Genomic DNA, 18,201 nt, shown 5'->3' with positions numbered 1-18,201 from the left:
GACAATTTTTTCCCTTTTAACAAGGAAAAAAATCCCTCCTTACCCTCAATCCCACTCTCCTAGATATCTTTCTCTTGTCATTTACATGTTAAATTATTAATTCGGTTACTTTTAAGGCTTGCATAGATTTGAATAAGTTTTCTTGTCTATTTTTCATTAACTTATTTTTGCAGTTGACACATGGGCTGGATCTATGTACATTTCTGTCAGTGCAAATCTTAAGATGATGATAATAAAGAGCTAATTAAAGAAAGAAATGCTTTGAATGTATGGGTTTTAAGTTATTGCAGCGTGGTATGTTTTATACAGGTGAATTGTTTTTTTTCTTTTTCTCCTCAATCAATAGCATGTACCTCCAGCAGAAGTCAGATTGCTTATTCTGGAAAACATCCTTTTAAATCCAGCATATGATGTTTATCTTCTAGTAGGAACATCAATAAAGTACAGAGTTCAGAAAATAAGACAAGGGAAGATTACAGGTTTGTCCTGATTTTTTTCTTTTCTTTCATTCCTTTTTTTTCTTTGAGATTAGGTATGAGTTTTTCACTGCAAAGAAATTTTTAAATAGGTTTAGATAGGTTTGTTAATATTTAACATTGTTTTTCTAAACCCCAGTGATGCAGTCGTTCAGAATTTCTCCCACAAAAATTACGCCTTTAAAAAGTGTACTCTCACAGATTTGTTCAGGACACAAAGCTGAGGGCAACTGAAGGGTTGGTGCTGTAATTCTGATTCCACATTGACAAAGAAACTGTGTCTGACTTTCTTAGTTAAACTGAATTGAGATTAGTGCCTTTGCTAACAGGGATTGTCCTCTTGACAAATGAATTTCTTGCACCTCTACAAGAGTTGGTCAGCTGGCTTTACCTGCACTTACTGGTGTGGAAGTTTATAATTGCCTCCATTGTTACAAAGAGCCTGTGCTGTTAATAACTTCCCTTAAACAAAGAAAACTCTAACAGCTAGATATGAAGTATTTTACTAGGCCTGTCATCGGCTTGTAGCACAGGATGAAGCAGCAGAAATTATCGGTAACTTGTAAAAAGTAATGTCACCGCTTTTGAAGCTGGTAATGAATCAGATGTTAGGTCTGAGCTGTGGGTGATACTGGTTGGAAATTACACTTCAAAGAAATGCAAATGAAGCAGGCAGCTCATTTGTGTGTGTGTGTGCATGTGTTGATCACAGAAGCGCTATTTTTACAAGCCATTAAAAATACTAATTTAATGCATGTTCTAGACATCAATAAAAAATTAATCAGCGATAATTAGTGGCATCCAAACACTGACATATTTGCTTTTATTGTTTCATATGTTGTCTTGTTTTATGTCCAGAATTAATGATGCCGTCTGATCAGTATGAGCTGCAGCTCCAAAACAACGTGCTTGGCCCTGAGGGAGACCCATCCTGGCCAGTTGCCAGGTTGGACCAGGAAACATCCATTGTAACTGCAATGCAGCAGGGACAAACTAATCTCATACTTGGACACAAGAGTATCCTTCCAAGGTGATGCTTTTCCATCCAGATCCTTGTGGCAGGAGACAAACTTTATTCCCTTTGTAGCACAAAAAGATAAAATGGTGTGTATGTGTACCAAGAGCCTTGAAAATCAGGAGCACCTGGTGGGGCCATGGGGAGCAGTACAGCTGTGAATTCCATCTTAAAAGAGCAGCCTAATGCTTTAATATTTTCTAAGAAAGTAAGCTGCAAAAAGATCAATGAAATCATGCCTGTTCTCCTCAGTCAGTGTGGGAATGTGATGGGACTTGATTTAATTTTTGTGTTAGTGTAGAAGTAGCTTCAAATCTCTCAAGAGGTTCAAAGAACCACAGGAAGATGCTGATCTTGACTGTGTCGAAACTTTTGTGTTCCTTTACTGAGATTTCAGGTATTCGCATGCAGGGTGTTTCCAGGCTACCAAACAGCACTATCTATGTTGTAAATCCTGGTTATTTAGGTTGGTACTAGCATAATTTTCCTGACTGCTTAATGTAATTTGCTTTTGTTCTTCTGTTGGTGTTTTTCTCTGTATATGTGCCCTTTTGTTTCTTGTCTGACTTTATCTTGGAAAAGTGTTTGTGAAATGGATTTAACAGTAAATGTTTTGCTTTCATCTGTAATAAGCAGCTTAAAACAATTAAAGGATGTCTTAAAATGTGGGCTAAAACTAGAATTTTAGTGTTTGTATTCATTGCATAAAGAGGATGTTGGCCTGTGCTATTCAATATTTCCTGTTTTGTAGGATTTGCAGTTCATCCAGGTGACAGATGGGTCCTAGAAACAGGCAGATTTTATGAAATTACAATTGAAGTGTATGATAAATCAAGCAATAAGGTGTATTTATCTGATGTAAGTGAGATGTTGATATACTTCTGAGTGTCTGTCTCCTAAATCCTTCTTTAAAATTCTCTAAATGCCTTCTTTACACAGAGCTATGATTTTCAAAGCTTGTTTCTTGCTTTTCCTTTCCTTTTTCTTCTTTAATGGAAGTGTACTGAGTGATTCATGTGAAAGTGACCATTAGAGTGTGAGTACTGTAGAAAAACTGGAAGAAATGTGCTTCAGATATGTAGCATGGGCTGTGCACTGGAAATTAAATTTGTGGAGAGCAGTACTAATGCTGTACTTTATTACAGCCCAAAATAATTTCCTCCCTTGTAGAGGCAATCTTTCCTATTCTTAATGGAAAAGATGTAAGATAGGCTTATAATACTCTTGAGGAACTTGCAATTGATTATGGAAAAAGCTTTGACTAGCTAGCATTCATTGCTTAGGTAATCAAGGAGATAAATTGTAGGTATTGGGTACCAAACATATGGCACTCCTTAAAAACTATAACAAAAATATTGAAATAGTTCATTTGCAAATAAAATAATTTAATTAAATGATAGTTGTTCAGAATATTGAGTTTCTCTGATTGTTAATTTGTACTTATTTGCTTCTTCAGATGTAGATCTGATTTGCAGCCAAATCTCGGAAGAAATGTGTTAATTGTGGTATTCCCATTTTTGTATTTAAAAGTAATTTCTTAATATTGTCATTTTAAATTATGAATTTTTAGTGCTAAATATTTCTACTTCTATGTTAACTTACATTTCTTGTCATTATCATAAGAAGTAATTATTTTCTGTGGGGTTAGTGCTGTGTCTGAAAGGTATAGTTTCATTTTCCTATGGAAAAGTTCTTAGTTTCAGATAAACTTCTTTGAACTGTGTTAGCAAGTAATTTTCTCATTCATTTATTGCTGTTATATCTATGGCTCTCTGTGCAACATTAATGCTAATTTCACATGGCAATATTTATTTAATGTTATGATTTTAGAATATCCGAATTAATACAAAGCTGTCTGAGGAGTATTTTGAGGTCCTGAAGTCATCTCTGAATGGATCGTATCATTATGTGAAAGCAATAAAGAAGGGTCAGACCATTATTGATGCTGCATTGACATCAGTAGTGGATGAGGTATGTCTCTACAAAAAAACTGTACTGCTGTTTCTAGTAGGCTTAAAAATAATTTACTCACAAAGTAGAGACTTAGTAGATGGCAGACCTAGTAGAAAAGATAAAAATTTCATGGGTCTAAGCGGTCGTTATTTAAACAGATTAAGTTCCAAATTCTCAAGTCCTCTGTTGACAGTTTTCTCAAAGTAAGGATTTGCTTAAATAAACACTGTGGGATTTTGCTACTAGATGGATGACAAACTCCTGTTACACTAGCAGTGCACAGCACTGATGTATTTCTTCATGGTAGATCCTTTACGTGGTCACCTACCATATCCTTGTGTAGGTGCAAAGGTCTTCTCACATTCTCTGAGTGAATTTCACAATTTATTGTGGTGGGATCATCAGTGTCAAACTCTGGCCTTGTTCTGCATTCAGTTACATGTGGGAAGTTTTCTCTCATTCGGTAAGTGATGTTAAACTGGAATGAAAATCTGCCAAACATATCAGCCTAAAAATTTTTTCAAATTAATACTCATTAACTTTCTGCTAAATGTATGGCTAACTTAGGGCATGTGATGTGGAAGTGATTTGCTTTTACTTGAAACTTGGAAAGACTGAACACTTCAACCCATTTGCTCTGAAATCTTCTTAATTATCCTTGAGTAGGATTTGGTTGCTCCTTTTGTGTGATGGGCCATACTCATTTACGGTGTCAGAGAGGTCCAGTAAGAACTTCTAAAATTTTCGTTCAGGACTCCAGCAAGAAACAGTATGTTGTCCAAGAAGGTTATAGGGTCACAACTATAGCAAAGGTATGAAGATACAGAGGCCTGTGTTCCAGGATGGGCTGAGATTCAAGATGGGCTGGGTTGTTTAGGCTGAGATTCTTTTTCCACTTTGCAGAGCAGAGTGAGCAAGAACTGAATGGAATTGTAGAGTTAACAAATTAGTTTTCTAGATGATGCCTCAAAAAGCAGTAGTGAGAGTGTGTTTCTAATTGCACTTTGCCTTTAAGTGAATGTGGACACCTAAATCTTCATAGTAATATTGCTCATTTAATAGCACACATAACTGGAATGAACTGACTGACTGCTCACCAAAGCTGTTCATGAAGGATCCTCAACAATTGCTTTTCTTTCTATCTGAGATGTTTTAAGTGACTTGACTGAAGGTTATTCATAGGATGTACAATGATGTCATTTGTGATTCTGTGCTGTTCCTTTTTTGTAGGATGGAGGTGTTCATACATTGCCAGTTCCAGTGCGAAACCAGCAAGATGTTGAAATTTATGTTCCAATAGTTCTTTCACCCAGCATTTTGACATTTCCTTGGCAGCCAAAAGCAGGAGTCTACCAGTATACCATACAGGTATGCCAAAGAATATCCAAATGCTGAAAGCAATGCTGAAGCAGATACAGTGAGGCCTGTAACCACTTTAACTACATGTGTAGAACTGACTTTGGATCCTTCATGCACAGTGATATCCAAAATTTTATTTGGTAGAATTTTGTTGGATGCTCTTTGCAGGAATTAATGTGTATTGTAATTTATAAATATGTCCTTTTACCTCTCTCTTTTGCCCACTTTCTATTTCCCCTCACATGTGCTCAACGGAGTAGTTTGGAATTACAGTAAATATCCTAGGTATAAAACTCTATAGTAATAATTGGAGATTGCCATTCTCTGTGTAGAGGGATGGAAGATGGAGTATGAAGAGACCACAAAAAACAAGTAAGATGAATGAGCAACACGCTACCAACCTTTGCCATCAATATCCTTCACTCTCAGTATATCTTATAATAAAAAGTGTCAGGGAAGGAAAGATGGCTTCATTTACAGTATCCCCTTCTGAGGGACTTTTTTTCTTACTTTTTTTTTATGCGGTGTCTTTGCTCCCTTGTTGCCAATCCTTTCATAGACTTTGTAAAGCAAATGGCTTGTCCTCTCGTATGTATTGCAGCAACCCCAAGATCCTGCACTCACGTGTTTCATGTGCAGTTCCTGCCTTTGTTTCAGTACGAAGAAGCACTGAGTTTCAAGCCTGTCTTCAAGTAAAGTGTACAAAAAGAGACAGTAGGACTGGCAGTGTTTAAAGTAATAGATTAATTTCCTAAGGATAAAATTGCATTCCCTAGTGTAAATCTGAAGTTACTGGCATTTAATTGAATGTTCCCTTCCTCATCTGCATTTTTGTTTTGTGGGATCAGTTTTGCTTCATTCATGCTATACTCAACCATGCCAGCAGAGTGTGGTAAAAATTCTTAGTACAAATATACATTTTTCTATACTTCATAATTTGTACTAGTGCCCAGCTGGTAGAAAGCAAGTGTGCTTTTTCTTTTTTCCATCTCCTTCACAATGCTTTTTTCACCTTCTCTATAATCAAGCTTCTCACTAGAGAGCACTAGTTCGTGTTTTTCAGATAAGCTGCATCAATAGTCTTACTTTCCTGTTATTTTTCATTTTAAAAGATCTTTCTTTTCCCTCCCAACATTTAAATTAGTTTGTATTTACCAGAACTGAGAATACTTCTTCAGTCTGCACATTCAACTCATGTATGGTTATTTACAGTAGTGCACAGCTTGACTGTTGTTCCAGCTTGTTTTGAATCGGTGAACAGACTTGCTGAAAATAAGGTGAAAGGGAATTTTGGATCAAACAAAATTCCATAACTACTTCCAGATGGTATCAGAGTGACTTTTAGCTGTCTGTTTTTATTGGTTGTTTTGTTCATATCTGTGCTAATAAGATTGCTTCTATCGCTACTGCTTATTTAAAAATGAAATAGTATGAAGGTATTTCCTGACCTGCATAGGAGAAGTACCATCTTGTGAAATTCAACACATGGATTTCAAGGTGTAGGTTATTTTTCCTAGTGAGAGCATCGCCCTTTCTAGTAACAGTTTGTGAAGTTCAGCTGTGGGTAGCAGATAGGCTGAAATGGAAGCTGGCCTATTCTCTGTTGATGCAAACTCTTCTGCTAGAAAGAAAATGTAGTAACGCATCTGATCTGTATGAAAGAGTTAAGAATACAGAATTATTAGGAGTTGGGCTTTGTTTTTTTTTTTTATTTGCTCTTTTTCCTTTTATAATTGAAAATACCTTTACAAAATGCTCTGAACCTTAAGTAAACATTTCTTGCCACATCTCATGCATCTTACCTGTTTTTCTGTTCATCTTCAGTGCTCTTTCTGTAATCAGGTTGGGCATGTGCTCATGAAAAGGAAAAAGGAAAAGGACTGGTTTTTTTTCCCCCTTTTTCCCCCTCTCTAGGTGGAAGCTATTAGCCAGGCTGTTCCAAATCAGATGTGGTTTCTACACCTTCTAAGCAAGATTTAATCTTCTCATTTCAACACATTTATTTCAAATTCCATTATTTATGAAATGGGTTAGAGCAAAGGAAGCTAAAGGAATGAATAAAGCCATATAAACAAAAGATTGTTGTATTATTCACTCTAGTTTTCATTCTGATTGAAGTTTGTAATTTATTTTGGAGTGTGAAAGTCCCTCTTTAAAAATACAAACCAACACAACAAACTGTTTAAGAGCAATAGAAACTTCCTGTGCTTGCCATGAGCACTGTGAGGATCATCACGTTAGTTAGTTGCACGGCTGCAAGTGGATGTGCCTCTTTCAGAATAAAACAAAGTAGTAATGCCAAGAAGAGATGTAGATTGGGTTTTTTTCTTTTTTCTCATTGTCCCATTCACTCCCTGCTTCCCCTCTTCTTTTTTCTTCCCTTTAGATCACTTAACAATTCCTATTGGCAGAAGCTAATCAGTACAAAGTATCCGTTTAGCAGCTCTGAGATCCTGAATTGTTGGGTTGGCACTTTGGCTGTCAGCAACAGGAAGGTAGTGGAGTTTTCGGAAGGACTGTAATCCCATGTGCTGGGCCTCTGGTGTGGCAGCTTGTGAAATGATGTGCTGAGTCCAAGCAGTATCAGTTACTGAGGGCTGTCAGCATCAGATTTCTGCAGCTGAGAGATATATTTGGGTTAGCAGCACTGGTAAGGAGATTGGCTGGTTTAAAGAAATCAGAAATAAGTTGAATAAGAGTGGTAATCTTTTCACCTTGTACTTGATCTTGCTTATTTGAGAGTTCTGAGGAGTTATCTTATTTCTTGACTAAAAGCATTGCTGTTCAGCGTGTTCCTCGCTTCTCCTGCAATGTAGTCAAAGCCTTGACAGCCAGATTTTCTCTTTGTTTTCTAGGCTCATGGTGGAAGTGGAAATTTCAGCTGGTCCTGTTCTAACCAGGCAGTTGCTACAGTGACAGTCAAAGGAGTAATGACAACTGGAAGTGATATTGGCATCAGTATTATTCAGGCAATTGATGTTCAGAATCCATTGCATTATGGTGAAATGAAGGTAAAACTTTATTTTCCCTCATTGCTCTTGAGTACAGCTTTTGGAAAGCAATCTAAGCAGACAAGCCAAACAAAAAATACATTTTGCAGGATAAGAGGTGGATTTAACTGAAGTCCATTGGGGTAAGAAGTCCTTTAATAGAAAATGACGACGGGCATCATTAAGGTGTGCAAGGAAATTCCTGCCTGAAAAAGCGTCTGGAATGCTATACAACACCACACAATAACATAGATACCAAAACTGGCCAAGGAAAAATACTCTTACAGATGCATATGAGAGAATAAGAATGAAAAATATCCATTCTGAGATGGATTTTTGCATCTCTGCATGTATCACATTCTGTTAGCATTTTGTCATGGTGATAAGTGTATGATGTAAGGAAAAGACAAGAATGGTATATGTCATCTACCCACAGGAGAATGTGTGCAAGGATAGGTGAAGAAACTGTTCTTACTACCCATTACTCTAAGTACAATTTTAAATACCTTTTTTCTCTAAAATGTTACTGAGGAATAACACTTGGGAAATAATTTCAGTGTGTCCTTTTGAATACAGATCATTTTTGTTAATGAAACTGTGTCAGTGCTTACTCCCATCTAGCTGTTCAGAGTTGTCAGACACTTAAAATGGCAAAAAGCTAAAATTACCACTGATAATTACTGCTGTGAAGTAGTGCAGTGCTACCTTCATACATTCAGGCATTTTAATTTGTGCTTTAAATGTATACCTTGTGCGAAGAGCTAAGCATTGGAATGGAAATTGGACTGAAAAGAGGAACTTTGCTCCTGACCTCTGTAAAACTAAAAGTTAGTGTTCTGAAAATGTGAGACTCATTGGGATCCAGAGGTACCTTGTCTAACTGTGGTCATAAGTGAAATAGGTTTGTTTATGCCAAGTGGACACCACTGAGGCCAGCAAACAACCTCCATCTGGCTAAGGCTTTACAAAAGTGGTGTCTTTGTGATGGAGCGCAGCAGTTTGTTTAGGAAACACATCTTGCAAGCCCTGATGCAGTGCACCTTCCTTCCAGGATACATGCTCATCATCTAGCAACTGGTGGGAACAAACTGATTGTATTCAATATTAGGTATAGTAAATACTTCATAGTTGTAATGTGTTGCTATGTGCTGCGCTGCTGTAATTGATAAAACAAGCACAACATAACAGTTTCTTTCAGACAGTGTTAAGTGTTTTTGGTCAGGACTGCCAAATTTGTCCCATAATGAAAAGAGTGCTACTTAGGCAGGTCCTTGTATGCATGTTTTAGGAAGTATACTTCTAACCGAGTTTTACTTGGAACTACTGCAGCTACCAATGCTGTTTTTGTTGTTACTGTGTGTTTGTTTTCTTTTGTTTTGGTTATAGGGGCAAATTTGCATTTATTTCTGTGCTTGGATTAATTATGTCAATTCTAAAAGATGGATTTCAGTTAGGTATTGAACTTCATGCTTAAAATAATGACTCTGATCTTTAAAACTTATTTTTACAAGCTTGCTCCCTGAACAACCCAGGCTTTAGCAGTGCTGTTTGTTAGCAGTGTGACAGTTATCAGCCAGAAACGCAGGAATTAGGGTTTTCAGTTGCAACTTCTTATCCTCGAGCATAAGTCAAAGTCTGAGAGTCAGGAAAAAAATACTTCTCCCTATGTGTTTTCAGAGCAGTGTATTGCATAACCTGAATAGATTATTTTTGAATGCCTTTGTCCTTGTGCTAGGAATTACATTCTTCATAGAATTACTCGGAGGAATTGTATTTACTAACTTCAGTGAACAAATTTTAGGAATATTTAGCTGTGTTCTGCAGAGGTTACAATTTTCACTCTACCATATGATGCAATATTCCATCTTTCAAGCTGTTTGCAGTTGGCTAGGGAGTCGAGACATCACAAATGAAACACTTTGATCATAGTGATTGTTACAAAATGTGCAGTCAGTCAAAGATGTATTCTATAACATCAATGGAAAAACTTGCAAATTAGAATAACAAATAACAGAGTTAAGAGAGGCTTGTCAGCATCAGATATGAACATGAGGATTGATTTCTGCCAGTCTTATTTTAGGAAGTAATCCTTTTGATTTCAAAAGTATCTCTGTCATAAGGATTACTTGCTGATGCAGACGGTTGTAAGATTAGGCATTAGAAATCTGGTTACTTATTTTAGATTCCTGACCTTAGCAGGGGGAACTTTAAGCCCTGGAGACCTTTAAAAATGTTTTGCCAACAAAAATGCACAAAAATGAAGAAGCAAATATTCTTTTGGAAGAATGGGCCTTTTAGTTCTCTGAACTTCTACAGATGTGTTGCTGTGAGAGGTGCAAGCTGGGGAGCCTTACTGACTGTGTTGAGTCTAGCTCAGATGTTTATACTGTGCAAGTCAAGGCTGGATACTAAACCTGACCCAGCTGGGGATGGTACCTCTGGCAAATAACACACCTGAAACCTCACTTTACGGTTAATACAGCAGAAGCAAGAACATTATAAGTACTGGTAGAGGGATCACCAAAATGATATGATCTTGAAATCTTAAGGGATAAGATCACTAAAATAGCAACAAGCTTCTCAAGTTTTTTTCCCCGATACCTTTCTGTGTCAGGTAAACACCACAGCAAGTTAGAAACTGGGAGAAATTACTTTCAGCCATCAAAGAGAATTCAGTAGCTGGGAGATGTTTTCCTTATTTTAACTCTTGTAGACATGTTGGAATCTTCTTTTTCCTGGTGCCTTTTTGTAGATTTTATGCACTGCTGTCATATGTTTCTTTCCTGTTCAGGTATATGTAACTGAACCTAGCGGGATGGAGTTCATACCATGTCAAGTTGAGGCACGGGTTGGCCAGACGTTGGAGCTGCCTCTGAGGATTAATGGTCTAACCAACATTGAAACAGGAGAGAGAGTCCCACTCAGCGACTGTTCACACTTTGATCTAGTTGTGGAAGTAGAAAATCGTGGTGTGTTCCGACCGCTGCAAGGTGATTTAGCCTGTTTTCCCAGGTGTTTCTGTATCTCTTTTAAATCAGCGTTTCAATTGCTGTGTGTTCCTAGATATGTGCTTCACCTATGAGGTGTGGATCGGAGTAGATGCATTTTTGTTTTTGAAAATGTTTTTATTTTACGTAGAGCTTCTTTGATATTTTTGACTTCTTGAGAGACTCTGAAAGCATTTTGGCAACTAATTTACTGGAGAGCGTGTTGTCTGTTATCTCTGTATTGATGCAGAATTTTTAATGTGCTTCTGTAACAAAGCTGATAGTGTTTGAGATACATTAGGAGATCTGCCATGATGCTGGAACTAAAAATTGTTTTGCCCTGTTTGTTCAGAAGTGCTTTCTGTTTTATAAAGACGCTATTGTTGCTTGCAAGGAATTAAGTTGATCAGCTGATAAATTTTGCCAAAGCTCTGTTTGTTAAGCTCATTACTTTAAAAAAAAAAAAAAAAGTGTGGTGAGTATAGAATATGCTTGTTATTTTCAGAGAATGCTATTAGTATTTCTGGGTTAAGTGGGCATTGAGCAACATAGTTGTTCCTGCATCTGCTTAATTCAGTATGAAATTCAGATGTACCATTGGATTTTTGCAAGTATCTCTTATGTGGAAGCTCTTTCCTGTGCCACCAAGGCAGTAAAACCAGTCTGTGTTGTACCATCTGTTTGTCTGAGAGGCAGCTATTTTAAATATCAGTGCATAATGTGCTGTTGTACTGCACATTGTTTTGTTTTTCAGGAAGGGAAAAAAGATCCCCACACTCAGAAATGTTCTCCAAGTAAGCATGAAAGTAACTTAAGCTCAGCTAGAGGGAACTTGAACTGTAGGCATTGTGTTTGGTGCAGGAAAGCTTGGAAAGCTTGTTTGTGCTTAAACACCAGGCTCATCTTAAAACAACAAAATGAAAGTACTGCAATAAGAGCAAGTCACGTTAGTTTACACCATTGAAAGGATTCATGACCTGCTTTGGACAATGGGAAAATAAATAAGTTTTGAGATGCTTCAATAAATATTGAATTTGAGATGGAAGACAGCAGTGAGCATTTTTCTTATTCAGATGGAGAGCACATCTCTAGTTCACTTCTGATAGAAATGCTTTTGCTTAGAAAAACCATGTAGTGCTAAGGTTAAAGTGCTTAGGCATTTATCTCTAAATGTATGTTTGTGTTTTTAATTTGTTTGATAGGAAGACTTAAGCCAACTGCTGATTTTTGTAGTGGAGTCAGAGTGAAAGCTGAAACTCAAGGATACACAACGCTTGTTGTTAGTTACACCCACGCTCATGTCCACCTCAGTGCTAGCATCACCATTGCTGCTTATCTACCATTAAAAGTAAGTCTGATTTATTTGTTTCTAAATCAGCCCATATCTTAAAATACTTCTAAGTGATGAACTACAATTTGATATTATGTAAGTAGTACATTTAAAAAAAAAAATGGAAGTGGTGAATGGTTGATTAACAGGAAAAAATCATATGGTTTGTTTTGGATCATTGGTTCCAATCCCCTGCCTATGGAGACTGTATTTATTCATCTGTATGCTGGTAAATACTAGCAAGCCCTTGGGGCATTATAGCATTACTTTTCACATACAGTGTTAAGACATAGAGTGATCCTAGGTTACTCAATAGAACCAAAATACATTGGCAGGAAGGATAGATTAAGTGCAATTTCAAAAAATGTGTACTTATGTGCTTGAAAAAATAAAGGTAATGATTTCTAAATCTGGGCTTAGATAAGCTTAGATATAGTGAAGATTTTTCTTCTTTAAAGCATAGAACAATGATTACCACATTCTTTTCCCTCTTTTCTATAGAATGAAATATTTACAGTGCCCAGAAATAGAGGATGTATGCATTTGTCTGTGAGATATCTATTGTAAAAGAATTTATAGTGTAAAAAGTAAGGGAAAAACAAGTAGGAGTCAAAGGGCAGGCAGGCACTTAAGACTGAATCTTAGTTTTCCACTGGCTTTTACCTTTGCATTGCAAATATAACCAGGGAGTAAATGGGAGAAAAGAGATACTTTTATGTGAGCTCTTCCCATGCCTCTGCTCTCTTCCTTTCTGAAGGCACCTGTGGGAAGAATTGAACCATTCTTTGTTAGCTGTTACGTGTTTCTTACTAAATCTTAACTAAAATGAGGTTATGGAATGCGAACTAGAAATTGGTGTTGTGTATTAGCACATGAAGTTCTGTGTTGATAAACAGCAGAGGCTGTCCTGGTGATACACATTAATCTGGAATTTATTGTAGAAGTTTGAAGTAAAAGTTCTGTAGAAAAATAATGTGCCCAGAACTGTGCCAGAGAGAGCACTGTCAATTGGGAGGAGTTTTTGGAAGAGTGCAACTTGACACTACTTCATTCATTCAAGTACTGTCCATTAAAAAAATAATAATAATGATAATCTAATGTATTATTTTTGTGTTCAGAGAAGTATATTCAGGGTCTTGCTCTTGTGCTAGCTCATCATGAAAGAGATGAGATTAGAATGTAGATAACTTCTTTCAGGATCCTTCAACTTCACTGAATAGAATCTGAGCATAAAATTCAAGTAGGTGATTACTAATTGTTTTGGTGCTACTTGTTTCTTAAATAATCAGGTTTACAACCCATTGCATAGCAAAATCATAGCTTAATCAAAATGACAAACATAGCACTTTGACTAGAAAAGAAGTTTCTTTTGCAAAGAACAATTGAAATATTCAACAATAAAATCATTAATCTTGAACTGTCGTTCATTTCAGACTGTTGATCCTCCATCTGTTGCTTTAGTGACTTTGGGTTCCTCTAAAGATATTTTATTTGAGGGAGGGCCCAGACCATGGGTCCAAGAGCCATCAAAGTTCTTTAGGAACGTCACGGCCGAAGATGCAGAAAGTATTGGTCTGTCTTTATTTGCACCTCCTATGTCTCGAAATAACATCCAGCACTGGGTTCAAGTATCCTGCAAAAGCCTGGGAGAGCAAGTAAGTACTAGAGGGTGTTTGTTTCATCCTCCAGACATGGAGCTAAAGCAGCTGAGAACAGGCTGTGAGCAGATCTGATACAATATACATTTGAAATACTGTGTAGTTATAGTTTTTATAAAAAGCCAGTATAAAGCTCACGTAAGTATGTGGTTTATGTATTTTGTTCATTGTGATACTGATACAGGTTTTAGAGTATTTCACAATGTTATGTTATAAAGTGGTTTATGATGAGTTTATTGTAGTATAAAGCCAAGTTACAGTAACCTTGTGTTTTAGAATGCTTTAGAACAGATAGATCCTAATTACCACAGCTAATTTCAGTTTGCATAAATAGGAATGCAGCAGAAGACAGTAGACTGACTGTTCAGACTGACCTGCTCACCTGCACCTAGTTATCTGCCAGTGTAATTGTGTTTATTCAGACAAATAACAGTCATTTGAATGGCTGCAGTCATGTTGCACCTGGTCTTTTTTCTATCATGCAGACGTAATTTGTTCTGCTTTGCTTACATTGGCCAGTTTATAAAGCATTTGGTTTTGATTCCATCTTTTTTCTCCTGTAATTTTGAAACCTGAGCATTTCAGAGTGGCTGCCAAATTGATTAAATGTTTTCCTCAGCACATACTGTGTAAAGCATAGCTATTTCAATACATGCAAATTCAGGAAGGTGCAAACATCATTTTGTGGTCTATGATAGTGGATGCATTGGCTGTCAGTCCTCAGTGTTGTCCAGAAGAGATCACATCTGTATGGCTCTGGCAGTTGTTAGCACCAAGGTGGATAAGGCACGTGACCGGAGCTGCCTCAGCCTGCTGGGATAGCCTTCTCTGTGTTTACAGCCTGTGTTGCTGAGAGCAAAAGAGGGCATGTAAAATAAAAAAAAATATTTTGGAAATATTTAACTGGCCATAATTGTTGTCTTTTTGCTGTTGTACTTCCACATTAACAAGAAAAAAAACAACCCTGCCAGTTGGGTTTTGAAGTTATGTAAGATTTTTCTGCATCAGGTTAGATAGTAATGAACCTTAATTCCTAGGAAATGTTTCCAAGAACAATATATTGATTATGATATAGAACTCTTCCTGAAATGTGTGTATGCTTTTACATCTTATTGTATCTTCATTAGTACTGTAAAACCACAAGGATCACACTTTGCTTGTTCTAACACCAGAGTATAACCAGCATACAGATACATGAAACAGTATGCCTGAGCCTAGTACTCATCTTCTCTCTCTTCACTTATCTGTCTTGATGATTTTATAGGTTATTGCTTTAACAGTTGGAAACAACCCCACTATGACCAACCCTTTTCCAGCAGTTGAGCCCGCTGTTGTGAAATTTATCTGTGCTGTTCCTTCACGACTCACTCTGACTCCTATTTATGGAAGCCCTCAGCTTGATCTCTCCTGTCCTTTGCTGCAACAAAACAAGCAAGTGGTAAGTTTGAGAAATGTAATAGAAAAAGAATTTGTTCTTGTAACTTAAATCAGTCTTGGGCTTCCAGTTTGGACTTCCACTTTAGAACAGTTGACTTGAAATTGCAAGGGTAGCAGTAACTACACTTGTATCATTGTCTACTTTTGCAGAGAACAGTCTGAATGTGAGTGTCTTGCAGTGGCTATTTCAATATGTTTATAAGAGGCCTTATCAGAAATAGAGTATATGCAAAAGCATATTGATAATGGCTTCTCACAAAAGAATCACTGTGAGAGTCCTTTCTGACCTGTCTGAAGTGTGGGCTGAGCAGAAGGGAATGAGAGAAAGGAAACAGGTTGAACTTTTAAAGCAGCAACAAGAAAAAGGAGTGAGGGTATACATGTTTCCAGCAGATGTTTATAAATCTTTTTCCTCGTATCATTTCATCCTAATCCGAATGTTCCATTGAGTATGTAGAGGCAGGTTTTATGATGCACGTATTATTACAAGCATGTGTTTTGTGTGCCCTATTAGTAGAGGGGCAAACACTGACATGCAAGCATCTATATAGCGTCTGTTGTTTATTGTTTGATGGCATCAGGAGTATTATTTAGCTTTGAAAATCTGGGTTGCAGTACATGGACAGGTTCCTGCGTAGGTTATCAAGCATGATTTTTTGTCTCCTGTGTCCAAATGAATGCTGTCATTTTCTCTGCTGTGTAAACTGTTTCATCATATTCATATTGCTAAGCATACGTGCAAGTCGTCTTAGTTTGATAAAGCTGCAGTGAATATAGAGCTGATGAATCACTTTTTGTTTTTTATTCTATGTAGTAGACATGTTTACTTGTTTTTCTAGCTCTCAGTGTGTCAGGAGTTGAACTACTTCAGAACTCTGCTATTGCTAACACATTTCACTAGATAAACAATTAGAATGTCTGTCATCTGACTAATGGCAGCATTTCTCATTCTTTTGAATTCCAAAGACAATATACTGGAGGGGTGTCATTTGGTTTTATTTTAGAGGATTTCACTGATTAAAAAGAAAGCATACGAAAAAATCACCTTTGTAGTTGAAGTCCAGCTTAAAGACTTGGCAGTGATGACTCATTTTAGTGAACATAACTCATGTACCGAGTGATGTAATAATTTAATGAAACTCAAAGTATAGTTGTCTTTCTTTTAGCGATTAAAAATCCTCTTGCATCTTTTCAGATCAAAATATTTATTCTTTTTCAGGTTCCTGTTTCAAATTATCGCAATCCAGTATTGGATTTGGCTGCTTATGACCAGCACGGCAGTAAATTTGATAACTTCAGTTCTCTTAGTGTTATCTGGGAATCAACAAAATCATCTTTGGCTAATATTGAGCCCGATATGCCGATGGAACTAACGCTGAAGGATGATGGAAGTGGTCAAAGGAAAATGCATGGTACAAATTAGTTTAAGTGAGCATTTCATTATTTGAAGCAGGCCAGGATTAAATCTATATGGTAATATTATCTTGATTAAAGAAATTAATGCAATCTGAAATCATATTTCAGCTTGTTCTGAACATACATTTTTAAGTGTGTTTTAAAAACCAGCAAACAAGTCCAAGTGTGTCTTTAGGGGAGAAACTCCTTGTCTTTTGGAAGAACAGTGGAAGAGATTAACAGTTCACACTTTGTGTATTTCTTCCCTCATAATAAGATTTCTCATTTGGTTCCAGGCTTACAAACTGTTCTAGTTCATCACAAGTCTGGAACTACTGCTATCTCTGCAACTGCAACAGGATACCAACAGTCTCATCTTAAGGCAGCTAAAGTGAAAACACCGGTACTCAGAGCTTTTTTTGTTCCTGTTTCCTCACAATGCTTAATGTATTGTTTGTGTGTTTATTTCCTCAGTGCATAGCCATCTAAGAATTGGACATAACATGAATAATTCTCAAGACAGATTAATAACAGTAGATCTTATGTTCATAGTTCTTGATTATTTTTTTTTCCCCCTCTCCATTCTGTTCTACTATCAATATAAAATGTCTCTACTTCTTTTTTTCTTTTTCTTCATTGTGATGTTTGGGCAAAATTACAGACTCTTGTTTCATCTAGTTTTGTTTTGATGCAGTCTTCAACAAATTTGTGAAGCTCTGCTGCTTATACTGTAACTTACTGATGATTACTAGGTTATAGAGATCATACTTTACCACCTGAGATACTTGATTTGGTGTCTTTTAAGAAGTTATAGTAAGGGTACCAAGTGTTCTTCAATCATTTTGTAATTTTCTGTACTCTGCTTTTCTAAAGCAGTATTCAATATTCTTTTTTATTCTTAGAAATAACTAGAAAAATGAATCTCTATACTTTCTCTGAATTCGGGGATACTTGTTTTATTTCATTGTGGAATTTATGGGTGCAAAATGGTCCTGGAGTTCTCTTAATGTTCTTGTCTTTGTGTTTTGGAGGAATCCTTTTGCTGGTTGAAAAGTAGCTGTCAACATAATTTCTACGACGATTACTGTGGGCTTATGTGGTGTTTTTGTAAATTAGATGACTGGCTTTTTTTCAGATGTATTAGAAGCTGTCTTCTATATTCTGCTTTCAAAACTTCCCATGCTTAATGTTTTTTTCTTACAAAAAAGCTCAAAAATCTATTAGATGGTATATTAAGATGTCTTAATCACTGTTCCATGTTTAAGTGGAACAGTCATTATCTCATTAGGGAAAGATAACATCCTTTCTACATCAAGGAAATAATTCTACTAATAAGGTGAAATGGGTACATAATACTAACTTCCTCTAAAAAGCATTTTCCCATTCTAAGCTAATGTTGTTACAAATGAATGATTGGATTTGCATCTGGTCCAGTGTTTATATATGAGAGAATTTATTTTGGTTGCTTGCTAGAGAGAATCCTGAAAAGATATTGAAATAGAAGGAAATGTTATTTTTTTTTTCTCTGTACTTGATTGTCCTGTATGAACTTAAAATGTGTTTCTGAGTTAATATTCTATGAGTATGTATCAGACATGGTT

The 18,201-nt window shown here is 36.5% G+C and overlaps 1 protein-coding gene across 1 annotated transcript in view; it reads left to right on the top strand.

Moving 5' to 3' along the window:
* Positions 1-18,201, top strand: part of NUP210 (nucleoporin 210) — a 61,011-nt gene that overhangs the window by 15,236 nt on the left and 27,574 nt on the right. The window contains exons 6-18 of the mRNA XM_031608699.2: positions 347-479; positions 1,335-1,493; positions 1,889-1,957; positions 2,243-2,349; positions 3,322-3,462; positions 4,675-4,812; positions 7,659-7,814; positions 10,585-10,783; positions 11,983-12,128; positions 13,544-13,765; positions 15,033-15,206; positions 16,425-16,617; positions 16,897-17,003. Coding sequence (XP_031464559.2) covers positions 347-479; positions 1,335-1,493; positions 1,889-1,957; positions 2,243-2,349; positions 3,322-3,462; positions 4,675-4,812; positions 7,659-7,814; positions 10,585-10,783; positions 11,983-12,128; positions 13,544-13,765; positions 15,033-15,206; positions 16,425-16,617; positions 16,897-17,003 — 1,944 coding nt within the window. The remainder of the gene's footprint in view (positions 1-346; positions 480-1,334; positions 1,494-1,888; positions 1,958-2,242; positions 2,350-3,321; positions 3,463-4,674; positions 4,813-7,658; positions 7,815-10,584; positions 10,784-11,982; positions 12,129-13,543; positions 13,766-15,032; positions 15,207-16,424; positions 16,618-16,896; positions 17,004-18,201) is intronic.

This window comes from Phasianus colchicus, chromosome 11 (genome assembly GCF_987193195.1).
Source record: "Phasianus colchicus chromosome 11, bPhaCol1.hap1.1, whole genome shotgun sequence".
Lineage (NCBI taxonomy): Eukaryota > Metazoa > Chordata > Aves > Galliformes > Phasianidae > Phasianus > Phasianus colchicus.
Note: the sequence above shows the minus strand (reverse complement) of the source record. Positions and strands in the feature narration are given on the sequence as shown.